The 15,231-nt window shown below is 38.7% G+C and overlaps 2 protein-coding genes and 3 non-coding genes across 5 annotated transcripts; all 5 read left to right on the top strand.

The window, feature by feature from the left end:
* Positions 1-2,128: 2,128 nt before the first annotated feature.
* On the top strand, positions 2,129-4,913 carry LOC117673937 (histone H2B-like). Its single transcript, XM_034431664.3, has one exon. It carries the CDS (start codon positions 4,074-4,076, stop codon positions 4,521-4,523), a length of 450 nt encoding a protein of 149 aa, XP_034287555.2. The 5' UTR covers positions 2,129-4,073; the 3' UTR covers positions 4,524-4,913.
* A 1,132-nt stretch (positions 4,914-6,045) lies between these two features.
* On the top strand, positions 6,046-6,156 carry TRNAL-CAA (transfer RNA leucine (anticodon CAA)). Its single transcript has 2 exons — positions 6,046-6,083; positions 6,111-6,156. It is a non-coding gene; the product is annotated as a tRNA-Leu (tRNA).
* Positions 6,157-6,676: 520 nt separating this feature from the next.
* Positions 6,677-6,748, top strand: TRNAE-CUC (transfer RNA glutamic acid (anticodon CUC)). The gene has a single exon. It is a non-coding gene; the product is annotated as a tRNA-Glu (tRNA).
* Positions 6,749-9,338: 2,590 nt separating this feature from the next.
* LOC148115586 (histone H2B-like) lies at positions 9,339-12,853 on the top strand. Its single transcript, XM_087883870.1, has one exon. The coding sequence runs from the start codon at positions 12,023-12,025 to the stop codon at positions 12,470-12,472; it is 450 nt and encodes a 149-aa protein (XP_087739996.1). The 5' UTR covers positions 9,339-12,022; the 3' UTR covers positions 12,473-12,853.
* An 848-nt stretch (positions 12,854-13,701) lies between these two features.
* Positions 13,702-13,773, top strand: TRNAE-CUC (transfer RNA glutamic acid (anticodon CUC)). Its single transcript has one exon. It is a non-coding gene; the product is annotated as a tRNA-Glu (tRNA).
* Positions 13,774-15,231: the final 1,458 nt, after the last annotated feature.

Here is a 15,231-nt window from a genome sequence, read left to right on the forward strand (position 1 = left end):
ATTTTTTTTCTACATAGTTTGAACATTTTTATTACTTTCTTTCCATGGTGTTAGTTTTAAGAATTCCGACTTATGATCATAATGGAGCCTGCATATCTGACCCAATTTTACAACCTTTTTTTGCAGTCGTTGTTAAGCAAACCAATGATTTGCTGTGGGTGCAGTTTTATTGAAAACCAGAAGTAAGTGCCAATTGTCAACAAAACCATTGTAAAACGCAATTATGCCAAGTGCCTAAAGTTTGGTCACATGACCGGAGAGGGGATGACCATTGGAACCTCAAATCCAAGTTTTAACTAGACCCGAGGTAGGAACTTCGAATGGTCACCAAATAACTGTCAAGGACTATTGAAACAGATCCAGTGCTAGATGCCCAGATATCTTTTCCTGCAATCCAAATCTTTCTCCAATTTTTCTGCCTTGTGTTTCTTTTTAGTTGTATAAATTGAGATTAGTATGTTACTTGTCAGTAACTGATGTTTCCCATAGTTTTATTTTCTGTCTGGCCATGGAGCAATGCCCTTTCAAGATCCATAATTTCAGATGGATGATAAGCAAGATGTGGAAAGATTATGATTTTTGCTGCTCATTATAATTTTTGGAAGTGTGAAAACATTTCTCTGTCATAATAATACTAATTGTTGATAAGAAAGACAAAAAAGTCTGAATGGTGGATGTGGCAGTACCTGGAAAGAGCAGAATGAAAGAGAAAATAAACTATTGGAGATAACAAAATACAAAGATTTGCAAATAGAAATACAATGGCAGTGGCAAAAGAAAACAAAGAAAGTACAATAGTAATATGCGCCTTGGGTACAATCCCCAAAGAACTGGAGCACCACTTGGACACCATCAGCATTGACAAGTTCACCATCAGTCAATTGCAAAAAGCAGCTTTATTTGGAAGAACTTACATCCTGTGATGATGATACTTTTGGTTTAATCAAACATTCACATCTACCTATCCCAGGTCCTTGGGAAGGACTCAATAGGTGGACAAAAATTCCAAAGGCTGAATATCTGGCTGACTGTGTGACAAACAATAATTCATTAAACGAGTATGCTGCATGACTCAGTGATTTTACAATGAAATAAAGTACAATAAAATAAAAAAGTAAAGATAAAAAATGGCAAGCATGATGAAATAAGGGGTCTCACTCTCCCACACCAAAGGCCGGAGTGAAAAGGCAGGTCTTCTCGGCTCTTCTAAACTACAAAGGTGGGAGGGGGCTCGCACAAAGTTTAGTTCAAGTAAAAACTTTGCAGAATCTGCAGGTATTATATTATTTTCATGAAAACATCTTTCCACTCAATCTTTCCCGAGCTGCATGGATTTAGAAATATAGTAATTTCACTTTTTTTTCATTGAGTATGCTCAGGAAGTCTTAGAATCTGGGAAACCAGCATTAAACAATGTTGCTTTTCAGTAAAATAAAGCATGTTTTATTCTATTTTCAAGTATTGGTCTGCAACTTGGATTTCTAGTTCAGTTCTGAAGTAGAATGAAATTTGCAGCAGGAACTTTGAAAGAAGATTTAGGATAAGAAGATACTGTAGTTCAGTGATTAAACGTGTTCTGCTTGCAAGTCATTCTCAGTTCAAATAGAAAATACAACCCTCTTAGAAACTTAATATTTATATTTTACTACTTAAGTGTCTTTTTAAAAACATTATACCATAATTTGGTTACTTAGTCTTAGGGGAGAGCTTTGGAAACTAAATATTAACACTTCTTTATGATCTCTGAAAATTGATCCACAGTGATTAACATTTGTCATGGTCCTGCTTGAGTTTCACCTTGATCCTGCCCAGGGCCAATGAGCATCTAAGGTGTCACAATGTCTTCTGTTGGCCCCTGTCAAAGAGAAAGCTCAGGAAGTACATTATGAGGTGCTGGAACCTGATTGGCTATCCTTCCTACATCAGAACTTGCAACTCTTAGTACTCCAGCAGACTATCCGTGGGATGAAGAGCACTGGAGCTCCAGACACTAAATGAAACCAAAGCTCAAAGCCACAGTGGCTTTGTCAGGTGGAAAAAACTGAAATAACTTGGAGACATTGGGGCAATGGCTGCTGCTCGCAGACCAAGGCGCAGGACTCAGTTTCCAAGGAGAAAGAAGCAGACCAGAGGCAGGAAGGGAACACACCGGAAGCTGTTGCCAAAGTGCAGAAAGCAACGTAGAAAACAAGGCAAGCAGGGAACAATGGTGGTGAGAAAGCTAGGTGGGCCTCAAAAGCCAGGTCTGAAGCGACCTTATGATGAGTTTATTTCTAAAGTCCTGCGTCGGCTGCATCGGGACAAAATACCCATATCAACCAAAGCAAAGGGAAAGATGATCTCCTTCATAAGGAAGTTCTACAACAACGTGTCTGAGAAGGCCAAGTGTAACAAGAAAGTCAAGCAGAGCTGTACCATCGGCTCCAAGGAATTACAAAATGCATTAAAGAAAGTGATGCGCAAAAAGCATGCCATGGATTTGGTCCAAACTATACGCAAAGAGCCACGACGCTATTAGAACTGCCCCTTCCCGTTTCCTTTGGTTGGCCCTTGTGACATCTACAAACAAGAGGAGGGGAGAGTGAGCCAGCCTTCAAAACAACGCCCCCGCCTCCAAAATCTAGTTTCCACCTGATGAAAAGTCCTGACAATACTCTAAAGATACTGAGAATCTCTTCCTTTTTGAGGAACATCTCACGTAAGCACAGGAGCCAACAACCTTCAGACCTGCAGAAAACTCCTCACATCACTGGAAAAAAAAATCTTTGGCAAAGAAACATCTTATTCTTAGGAGTATAATAAAATGGGGTTTTATCAGGTCATTTAATGCTCATGTGGTTTTCTTTCCTTTTACATAATGTCGGCTGCAGTGTGACTTGAACCCAAACCCTCTTGCACACTGAACATTAGAGGGCAAGGACAAAAAAAGTAGACGTAGCCCTTCTGAAAATTGTTATGAGAGTTGGAGGTTTAGTTAGTCACCACCTAGTGAGTTTGATGATGATTACCCAAATGGAAGATTTCATACTTGCAACATAACTTGGATATTTGGGTTTGTTTAGAAACAGGAATGGGATTACTTAGGTAACTACAGTACTGCTTTGAGCCCTTCAAACCCTGTGTGAATGGAAATGATTGGTGTGTCTCAGAAATAATATTGTTCTCTGTTCCTAGGAAACAATCGGTTCACAGTCTTAAGTGGCTTCTTGAAACAAACAAATTTAGACTTGCAAATTGTTCAGTATATTGCACTGAGAACCAGGGGTGTGTGCAGTGGGTTCAAAAAAGTCAAGATGGTGAGGCCCTTGCCTTTTATATGAACATAGTACATGTGTTACATGTAAAAACAGCTATATTCAGGGCAGTTATGGGATGGGTGGAAAATTGTTGAGGGTACCTCAGCTCTAAGACAGAGGCCATCTTGATCACAATCCATTTATTGAATTGATCCTACCTTTCTTAAATCCAAATTCCATACCAGCACGATCTTGAACTTGTTCTGAAGCTATAACTATATTTACCTCATATTCTCTATTACACTTACACGTGTCTACATTGGTTACAATTGTATAATCAGCACATCTGTTCAGCCCTTGCACCCAGATCAGATTTCCAAGTTAAATCATACACCGTGGGTTTGAAAAACATGACAAAAATTGGTTTGGATTGTGGCAGGACCTGTCAATGTGAAGAAAACAGGAAGCTGCTAATACTGTAGTAATTTCCCAGTGTCAGTGCCAATTCAATACTTCCTGATTGAGAGTTAGAAAACATAAGGGTAGCAACCTATTCATGAACGAATAGCAAAGTATATTGTAGCTTAGAACATATTTTAGGATAGCTGATGAAGGGGGTAAAACTGCATGGCATTATATTGTTATGATAGCAGTGGCCAGCAAGCTGTTGATCATAACCATTTTAATGTAACAATGACAGTTTACCTATAACAAAGGCAAAGATAGCCAACCAATCAGGTCTCCCTGTGTAGCCGTATTTGCATGATGCTGTCTATAAGTGACATTGCCTCAAAAATCTGATGACATTTCAAGCAGGAGCTTCCAGAGAAAAGAACAATGGCTGCCAAACAGCAAGGCAAAAGGAAAGTCAGAGATGCAAGGAGAAAGAAAATCCAGAAAAAGCACCAACTAGCCAAGCGGAAGCAGAAGAAACTGCAGCCTAGGAAACAGAAGAAGCACCAGGCTCGTCCTAAGCGTCGGGTCAAACAGTCCTCGGCCACCAAGTCAGTGGACAGTGGTCCAGAGAGGATCTGCTCCCCAAGGCTCTTTGCCGCCAAGATCTTTCGGCAGATGCCCAAGGTCAGGATGGAGATCAAGGCCAGGAGCCTGATGAAGACCTTGCTGACCGATGTCTATGACCATGTGGCCACAGAGGTGGAGAATTTGAGCCAGAAGAATGAGCTGTCCAACATCAGCGGCACAGATGTGCAAGCTGCCTTGAAGGAAGCCATGACAAAGGAAATGGCCAAGCACTCGGCCGAGCCTATCAGCGCTGAATGTGCTTAGAGAAGCATCCTCCATTCTCCCTCAGGGAGCCAAAGGGAGAAGACCAAAGATCTTTAAAAAATATCCAAGAAACTTTTAACATATTTTCCTGCCCTTTTAAGTGTAAGAAATCCTGCGGTCTACCTTTCCTAAGACACAAATCTTTTCACCTCCACAATTGTTACTATGAAACAATAGGAAGGAAGTTAAAAGTGATGACAGGACAATGGCCTGTATTTTTTAAGAGAATTTCATCTTGTAAACCAGAACCTCAAGGCTAAGAAAGATGAGCCGTGATTAAATAGATGTTTGAAATAATTGTTTGTGAGGTGTTTGCAAAAAGGAAAAGGAACATATTATGTACAATATGTATGTATGTATCTCCAATAAATCAGGATTTTAGCAACTATATTCAGTGAGTTGCATGAATGATTTTTTTTTTAGTGTTCTCTCTTTAGGGGATTTGTCTCTGGGTTTTTATTTTAATCTGTTGGAAGAAACATCCTTCTGGGTTCTGCTCCAAGTGGGGAAACAGACACTGGAAACATGGAGACTGCTTGGAAAGATGGTTTAATGGTGGACAGGATCACATGGCTTGAGTTCCTGAACAGAAAAGGGCAGATACAGTAAATCCTTGGGTTTTTATGCTCTCTCTGGCTCTGCATTTCTTGGGGTCCAGAAAGAGTACTCTGATTGGTTGTCAGACTCCCAGGGGGTGGGGGCCTTGCTGGCTGATGGTCACATGTGCTTCCCAGGTCACATGTGGTGAGTTTCTGCTGCTATTGTGTAGAGGGCTAATCCTATTTTTGGCAATTCCTACTATGGCTCTGCCTGAAGGAGGCAGATCTTTGTTATGTAGAGTAGACTGGCCCAGGCCTTAATGGCCCATTGACAAAGGGTGGGGGGCAGGGAGGTGGGAGCTGCTTTGTCTGTAAAATATGCTTCTCATATTTCTCATCCAGGGAAATATAATATTCTGCCTTTTTAATATTTCCTAAAATATTTCACTCTTCCAGGAAAGGGGTGGGTGCTAACTTCCTACAAATCAGTTACCCAAAATTTTGATTTACAGTTGTATCAAAGGATAATACTAGGAATTCGCAATAGTCATGCCATGAAAATGAATTTTCATTGAGTTTGCCCTACAGCCTATCAAATTACGGCTGCGACCAACTATACATAATAAGCACTATTATGTATAGCAGCACTAAGGATTATTTTAAAAAAGGAGTCAATTAATTTTACAAAAAAAAAAGAACCCAGTTGGAACTGGAACTATTTGGCCCCAGGAATTATAAACATCGTCCAAAGGTCTAGCGGCTTGACTGGATGTTTACTTTTCCATTTGTAATGCAGTTATGCTTTGTGGCTGCCGGGAGTTCAATAGTTAAGAGAGATTTACCTTGGCGCATTAATTTTCCGAGGAAACGTGAAGGAATCTCCATGTGTCACAATGGCTTTGGAGAATCAAATCTCGGTTCGTATGTTGGCAAAAGGAAATGGAAGTATAAAGGGCCTCTTTTCAGAAGCTTATTAAGCGAGTGTCAGGATGGCCGAGTGGTCTAAGGCGCCAGACTCAAGGCTTACGCTCCTTCCCTGTGCTGGGTGTTCTGGTCTCCGAATGGAGGCGTGGGTTCAAATCCCACTTCTGACAACTCCCTTTTTTTCGCCCTCTTATATTATATGGATCTTTTATTCTTTCTATATGTCCAACAAAGACGTATTAAACTTATATGTCTAGAAAACAAGTGAACGATACATTTTAAACGTTTTTCATCCTGGTTATTTTATGGACGCGTTCACGTGTTTTTTTCTCCCCACTTTCAATTTCCCTTTGCTAGCGAAGAAGCATTTTGCGGGGTAGAGAATTTTAATGCAAAGAAAAGAATTCCGCTCCCCATTTCGCCCTTTTCCTTTTAAGATTCTCTGAATTTTAGAAATGAAAATCGCCAGCTCTTCCTGAATGCTTTATCATAGCGTTTCATAGAAAAGGAACCTCAGGTTATATTTCTGCTTGCTGGGAAAAAACCCCAAATTTAAAATTTCTGAATGATTATAATACTACATTTCATTGGGTCTCATTGTAATTTGACAGAAAATAATTGTATTTATCAGAAAATATAGAATGCCCTATTTGGACTATGTTAGGACTAAAGAAAAGGCTTTTTCCAGGTTCCCTGGTGGTCTAGTGGTTAGGATTCGGCGCTCTCACCGCCGCGGCCCGGGTTCGATTCCCGGTCAGGGAATGTCTTTTTCTTCATAATTAAATTGTCTTTTTAACGAGAAGCCTCTTTTATTCTATTTTTAAAAAGCTCTTTTCATAGTTTACTATACATTTCTAAAAAACTGCTGTAGTAGTTGCATCAATTTCAGCCGAAGAAAGGAAAAGAAAAACAAAACAAAACCTATCACTCTTTCTCCTTTTAGAAATAATACCTTAGTTTATTCTTACGGCTTTTAACCAGAATTACGGTATCCATGAGATGACTTATCAAAAGTTTTTTTTAACACGAGTGAATAACGATAATGTTTGAAGATTCCTCAGATTCGTATTTAAAGTTTTGTATTTATATTTCCTCAAGAATGAGGAATATATTCCTCAAGAATATATTTTAAAGTGAAACAAATATTAAAATTAAATATGAAATGAACATTTGTTTGTTCGCATAGTAAGATGGAAATAGACGCAGATAGATGTTTTAGTAAGAAAATCCTTTAAATATTGAAAAAGGAAAAGCTCAACAACCCTATTAAGAGATTTAATATAATTAAATGTAATAATATTTATTTATTTAATTTAATATTTAATTATAAACATGATATATACTTTCATCTTTAAAACAGTATTAAATGCTTGGTGATATTGCTGCTCAATGACATTTGGCTCTGCTTACAGTTTCTACTCAATTATGTCAAAAGTCCAGTTAGCAAAATTTTAAAAAATGGTGTGAAGCCCATGATTTCAAACACATTATTGTGTGTTTTATTTATATGAGGAAAGAGTTTTCTATAAAATGTACGCAAATGCTTGTAAGAACTTCTGTAAAAAATTGCAAGGAAGCTGTACAACAGTCTGATGTAGAATAAGATTATAATCTACTGCTATTAAGATAAACCATACAAAGTTTGATAACATTCCTGTTCCGGCCTCTGATGTCTCATTAATATAACTTTTAATTTTTTCTAATGTAGCCATGAAAGACACCTTATTAATCCACAACTTAGTTGTTATGTGACCTAGAGTTTGTCATGTTACATAATTATATTTTGGCTAATAAGATTAAATAATAGGTTTCTTATGTTTAAACTTTTTTATTTATTCCTGTAAATAAATGCAGTAACTTTAGCTGAGAGGAGCATTCAGTGTTTTTTTAAAAAATAAGCACTAGAACTTATCTTCCCAGAAATGTTACACCAAAAACCTAGAACTTTATGACATGATCAGCACAAGTGGAAAAAAAAAATGACCTCTTTTTGGACAACACTTGGAAGAATAATTTTGAAATATATGTGCCAGCTTTAGAGGAGCCTATATAATCTCCCACTGCATTTCTTGCATTGAAGCTGACGTGAATCCTCCTGCTTTCCATAACTTTTGCTTATTTGTCTCCTGTGTGGGATTACCAAGATCAGTTTCCCAAGCTTATTTTAAACTGTACTGTGGATCCAGTATTTCTAATTGCAAAAATAACCTATATACATTCTTGAAATTGTTCCTTTTGATTGTTCTAAATCAGAGGTCTTCAAACTTGGCAACTTTAAGACTTGTGGACTTCAACTCCCAGAATTCTCCAGCCAGCTATGAATTCTGGGAGTTGAAGTCCACAAGTCTTAAAGCTGCCAAGTTTGAAGACCTCTGTTCTAAATAATGAAGTACAGATAGTTCTTGGCTTAGGATAGTTCATTTAGTGACTGTTCAAAGTTACAATGGCACTGGAAAAAGTGACTTATGACTGTTTTCACACTTGCAACCGTTGCAGATCCCCATGGACACATAATCAAAATTCAGACACTTGGCAACTGATTCATATTTATGATGCTTGCAGTATCCCTGGGTCACTTGATCATTTTTTGTGACTTTCTGACAAGCAAAATCAAGGGGGAAGCCAGATTCACTTAACCATCATGTTGCTAACTTAACAACTGCAGTGGTTCACTTAACAAATGTGGCATGGAAGATTGTAAAATGGAGCAAAACTCACTTAACAAATGTCTTGCCTAGCAACAGAAATTTGCTATGCAAATTTCAAGAAGCTTCTTCAGTTCTGACTGAAGAGAAAGGAAGGATTCATATTCCTTGTAGTCATCTGGTCATTAGCACTCTCATGCCTTCAAGGAAAAATAAAGAAAGTCCAGATGCTTTTTGAAAAAGCACCTTTGGGACAACCATGACCTGGATGACTGAGAATCTCCATAGACATTTTGAATAGTATTTAAGACTTCAGTGATTTCTGAAACAGAAAATAGAGGTGCCCTGAATTCTGGGAATAATAAATATTGATTAATTTCTAATGGTGATAGATTATTTGAGGAATATATTTGATTGGATACATGTGAGTGTGAGAGTGTGAATGATTGTTTAAAAAAATTGAATTCTTGACTTATACCTTTAATTTTGGTGTTAATTTTACTTAGAGTTGGAACCGTAACATTTATTGCCGTGAGCCACTCAGCTGTGACATCATAAGACTTCATAACTGCCCAGATCATAACCACACCTGGAGTGATAATGGTTGCTTTATTACAGCAAAGGTTTGAACTGTCCAATCAGCACTTTCAGTTTAATTCCTTCATTTGCATACTGTTGCCTATAAATGGCTTCGCTCACAATGGGTTGGTGACATTTGAAGGCAGGGACTTGCTGAGAGTAGGACCAAAACAATAACAGAAAAAAAAAGAACAATGGCTGCTAAACAGCAAGTGAAAAGAAAGGCCAAAACTGTGAAAAGAAACCAGCTCAGGAAGAAATATCAGTACACCCGGCAAAGTCGAAGAACTCGAAATCAGAAGAAACTCCATTCTCACCTAGAACATGGGGTCAAGCATGCATATGCCACTAACACTGTCAGCAGCAAAGTGGTGAGATTCAGTTCCCCTAAACTGTTTGCCTCCAAGATGGTCCGACAGGTGCTCAAGTCTTACATTGAAGCTAAAACCAGGGGCCTGGTCAAAACCTTACTAACAGATGTGTACAATCACGTAACCACAGAAGTGCAGGGCCTGAGCCAGAAAACCCAGCCCTTCAGCATCAGCTGCACAGATGTGCAGGCTGCTTTGAAGGAAGCCATGACGAAGGAGCTGGCCAGCCACACGGCTGAGCCCATCAGCAGTGCTTAGAAGAAATAGCCCTCTCCTCTCCTTGGAAGGGCTCCACGTAGGGGCGAAAAGGAAGAGGATCATTTCAAGAAAGACCTAAGAAACATTAAAATATTTTGCTGCCTTATTATATCCAAGAAATCCTGTGATCTCCCATTTACTAAACTTCCGGCTTCACTTCTAACAGTAGCTTAGAAAATGGAGTTTATGGGATGAGCTAAACAACATTGTGCATATTCATAATCAACTGAACTACCTGGTGATGAAACAAATGTTGGACTGCTCTATCTGTACTAGAGATATTCCATACTATAAAGAAGAATCAGACCAATCAACCTTATTTCAATTATTTGTGCAGTGGTTTCTGATCAGAAAAGGAACATCGTATATTATGTATCTTGCTTTTCCAATAAATCAGGATTTTAGCAGCTTTAATCACTCTCATGTGTATATTGTGTCTCATATACTATTTCTAGTTTAAAATCTTGTACACCATTTCCAGTTTAAAAATCTTGAAGTCATCACTAGAGGTTAAAATATTCAATTAAAACAATAGAATCTAAGAATCTAAGAATCAATAGAATCAATAGAATCTAAGAATCGTGGGCAGGCAGATGGTAATGACAAACCTAATTATATCACACGTTGATGGTATAGCTATCAAAAGAGCAAAATTATCTTGAAAAATGGAATAAAGGTATGTGAAATCTTGTAGTTCTTTTGCTTTGGTTATGAAACATAAAGGAACATACATAAGCAATACTAGCTAGAATAGACACTGGGATCATTTCTAGCATCAACAAAGCTTTGCTAGATATACAGATTGGGTGTACACCACTTCAAAATGATACAATCAGAATATTTGCCAAAATTCTCCTGAAAGCTAATGTGTAGATAGTGATAAAGCTGCCCCTTATAGATGGTATAATGAAAGTTTTAATTACACGTTCATATAAATTACCTAATGCTTTTGGAGTTTCTATCGAGAATGGAATGCTTGATCAGATCTTTGACATAGTTATTTGGAATCTCATTATAGCTATTGCTCATCTACAAATTAGCATTTCAAATGCTGAATTGAAGTATGGAAACTTGCTCTTTGTAGCAATTAACAACTGGAAAGAAGAACAGGAGGGGCTCAAGCCTGTTCTGAAGTAAATACAGACAGAAGTTATTCAAACTTTTAGAATTATTGCTTTTTATGATATTTTAAATATGTCTGAATAAACACAGCAGCTTCTATCTCTTATTTTCAGTTCCTCATGAAGGGGGAACAAATACCTTTCTTGGAATTTTTCCATGTGAAAAATTGTTTTCTGTGGATTTTATCTTTACTTTCTTTCTAAGAAGATGCGTTGTCTGTTGAACAGCTCACTGAAATATAGCAGAGACATTTGGTAAAATAGCATTCACCCCAAATATTAGGCTACTGCAGACTACATTTGCAGTGAGCCAAGAAAATGGTAAACAAGTTGTAAAGATGGCCATAAACTCAAAATACTATGGTTGTCAGGTTTCGATGTCATCTCAAATAAATTGCACTCCCAAACAATTAATCTTTGCTGAAATATTCCATTTATTGAGTACGACAGATCTAACCCCGACTTCGTCGTAGCTGATACTAACCCTCTGACTCCCAAACCCTTCCCTTTCCGTTCCCCAATTCTCATCTTCTCATTGGCCATCTTCCAAGTCAGTCTCCCCAGCTTCTGATCTCATCCCACAGGAATGTTCCCCGCACCATCCCATCTCCTAGGGGATATTATCTACAGAGAAATAAGTAGGTGAAAAGTCAAGCCTCGTCTTTTTATGGCAGCATCCGAATGCTGACAACGGTATTTTGTGGTTAAAGATAATCAAATCAATTTTGGGAATAAGAACAAGATTTGAGGGTGAAGGACTGAAAACTAGGGCATTCAGTGAAGATGGCAAAAATGAATTTTTCATTGCAAAAATTTAAATATGGTCAGGAAATCCTTGAACCAGGAAATGGTGGCAGAGTTAAACTACATTTCTTGAAGATTAAAAAAATTAGATCACAATCCTGTCCTTTGTAACAATGGCTCCATGGATACGATGAAGGTAAGGCTACCCAATCAGCACACTCCATACAGATCTCTCATTTGCATGTTATTGTCTATAAGTGACTTTGTCTGGCAAAAGCCTGGTGACATTTCAGGCAGAGGCTTCAAGAGAAAAGAACAATGGCTGCCAAACAGCAAGGCAAAAGGAAAGTCAGAGATGCAAGGAGAAAGAAAATCCAAAAGAAGCACAAACTAGCCAAGCGGAGGCAGAAGAAACTGCAGCCTAGGAAACAGAAGAAGCACCAGGCTCGTCCTAAGCGTCGGGTCAAGCAGTCCTCGGCCACCAAGTCAGTGGACAGTGGTCCAGAGAGGATCTGCTCCCCAAGGCTCTTTGCTGCCAAGGTCCTTCGGCAGATGCCCAAAGTGCGGATGGAGGCCAAGGCCAGGAGCCTGATGAAGACTTTGCTGACCGATGTCTATGACCATGTGGCCACAGAGGTGGAGAATTTGAGCCAGAAGAACGAGCTGTCCAACATCAGCGGCACAGATGTGCAAGCTGCCTTGAAGGAAGCCATGACAAAGGAATTGGCCAAGCACTCGGCCGAGTCCACCAGCACTGAATGTGCTTAGAGAAGCATCCGCCCTTCTCCCTCAGGGAGCCAAAGGGAGAAGACCAAAGATCTTAAAAAATATCCTAGAGACTTTAAAATATTTTGCTGCCTTAGGAAATCCACTGAATCCTGTAACCCATCACTGTCCAAGATGCCCATCTTCAATCATCTTCATAGACAACACAAACACCACATTTATGGTGATTGCCAGCAAATTCTCCTCATTGTTGAATGGAATCAGCTGAGCAGAAAGACCACTGCTCTGGACAAACAGATGTGGAAGATGTTCGTGAGGGGGCTTCCAACAGAGAAAGGAAATGTAGCATTGGTTTTCTGGTCAACAGGATTTGAGTGGCTTTATTCATGTCTTCCAAATAAATCGGGCTTTTAGCAGCTTTAATTCAATGTGTTCGTTTTTTCTTCCTTAATTACTGAAAATCTATACTTCCTGCCGAAAGATAAAGATGACTGCTGATTGATCATAAATAGGAGCAAAACGACTTAACATTTAATTAAAAATAAAAGCCTGTTTCAATGCGTCCTCCACTCCTAAGGGAGGGCACTGACCCATTCAGCTGGTCTGTTTGGCAATCTCTTTGGTGTTCTCATATTGAGGCTAATACTAATAATACTAATAATACTAATAATACTAATAATACTAATACTAATACTAATACTAATAATAATAATAATAGAAATAGAAAATATAGGAGAGGTATGAAATGGGAATCACAAATGCAAGTCTTAAAATACTTTCAACGTATAATACTGAGAAATGGGGGTTCTAAAAACATTTACTTTTGGAACTTATTTGGAATTTAGCTTTTTCTTCAAAGATAAGCGCCGTTCCCAGACGGCCCAAGTTTTTCCTGATCCATTCCTCCCCCCCACCTCCCGCCCCGCAGTCGATCCATGTGGGAAGGGATGTAGCCGCCTCCGAAAAAAAAAAATAAGCAAGTATCTCCTGGATGGATGAAAAAAAGCGTTTCTTTCCATTAATTTGTAGGTTAAAGTGATATTCCCGGAAATAAGGTTACAGTGTTAGTAGTTAAGCTGGTGAGTTTATTAAACTGGCAATGCCTTGGTTAGAGATCTATTTTGTTACCTACTTATAGTATAAAAGAACTGATTTAGGAGATAATGAATTTTAGAAGAACGTTGCTATAAAAGAGGAAACTATTAAAAAACAGGTTTTTTAAAAATGGCAATATTTCCTGATAAGACCTTTAAGAAGAACAATTTCTAACTTCCCTGGTGGTCTAGTGGTTAGGATTCGGCGCTCTCACCGCCGCGGCCCGGGTTCGATTCCCGGTCAGGGAACACATTTTGGAAAAAGCCCAAAGGTATATTTTTGTGAAATAGAGATAATCCTTCAAGACCCTGAGTGCGAGTTTACATTTTATAAAATGGAGTAATTCTTCGAGGTGCTGTTTTCTGAAACGTAAGAGTTGCTTATCAATTTTCTCTTCAAGTATCAATAATAACTTCAACAGATTTCTGGAGAGTTCATTTCTTAAATGTATACATTTTATAACCATGGGTTACTTAATGGATTGTCTTTTCCTTACTCAGAATAATTTATTTTTTACAATTTTTATCACTCCTTCCTGCTAGAACTCATCACACAAAGCAAGGCATCAAAGTAAAGAATCCAACACCAAAACAAGATCACTTAAAAGTCACTTAATATCTAAAAAGAAAAGCCAGATAAAACTATGGCCAGGTTTGCATGCAATGCATGGTATTTTTCCTGTAGCAGGTGATCTTACAATAGTATACAAATAATAGTAATTCCCCTTGCTCAGTAGTTCTAGTTTTTCTGCTCCATCTCTCTCTTTCTCTCTCTCTCTCTCTCTCCATCTCTCTCCCTCTCTCTCTCCCTTGCTCACTCTCTCCATCTCTCTCTCACACACTCTCTCCATCTCTCTCACTTTCTCCATCTCTCTCTCCCCATCTCTCTCTCCCTCTCTTTCTTTCACTCTCCCCCCTCTCTCTCCATCTCTCTCTCACTCTCTCCATTTCTCTTTCTCCATCTCTTACTCTCTCCATCTCTCTCTCTCCATCTCTCTCTCCCTCTCTCTTTCACTCTCTCCCCCCTCTCTCACTCTCTCCATCTCTCTCTCTCTCTCTCTCTCTCCATCTCTCTCTCTCCATCTCTCTCTCTCTCCATCTCTCTCTCTCTCTCTCTCTCTCTCTCTCTCTCTCTCTCTCTCTGGCTAATCCCAAGCAGGCTAAGAAAGGTGGGAATTGATAAGTGTTTGGATGGGAGGCTACTGAAAAATCCGAGAAAAAAAGCGGTAAACCTCTTCCATAAACTTGCCAAAACAATTACATGGGCTATCCATATAGTCATCAGGAGTTGAGACTGACTTGAGGGAGAACTGACTTTTTGTTAATGTGAAGAACCGAAAACTGCTAATGCAGGTAATCCTCGATTTACAACAGTTCGTTGAGTAACTGTTCAAAGTTACAACAGCAGTAAAAAATGTGATTTATAACTGTTTTTCACAGTTGCAGCATTCCCATGATCATGTGATCAAAAGTCAGATGCTTAGCAACTGGTTCATCTTTATGATGATTGCTGTGTCCCAAAGTCATGTGATGACTTTTTGTGACCTTCTCACAAGCAGGGGAAGCCAGATTCACTTAACAACCAGGTTACTAACAACTGAAGTAATTTGCTTAACAACTGCGGCAAGTAAGATCGTAAAATGGGGCAAAACTCACTTAACAACAGACATTTTGAACTCAATTGTGGTCGTAAATTGAGGACTACTT

The sequence above is a fragment of the Pantherophis guttatus genome, chromosome 2 (genome assembly GCF_059756535.1).
Source record: "Pantherophis guttatus breed Tessera chromosome 2, ASM5975653v1, whole genome shotgun sequence".
Classification (NCBI taxonomy): Eukaryota; Metazoa; Chordata; class Lepidosauria; order Squamata; family Colubridae; genus Pantherophis; species Pantherophis guttatus.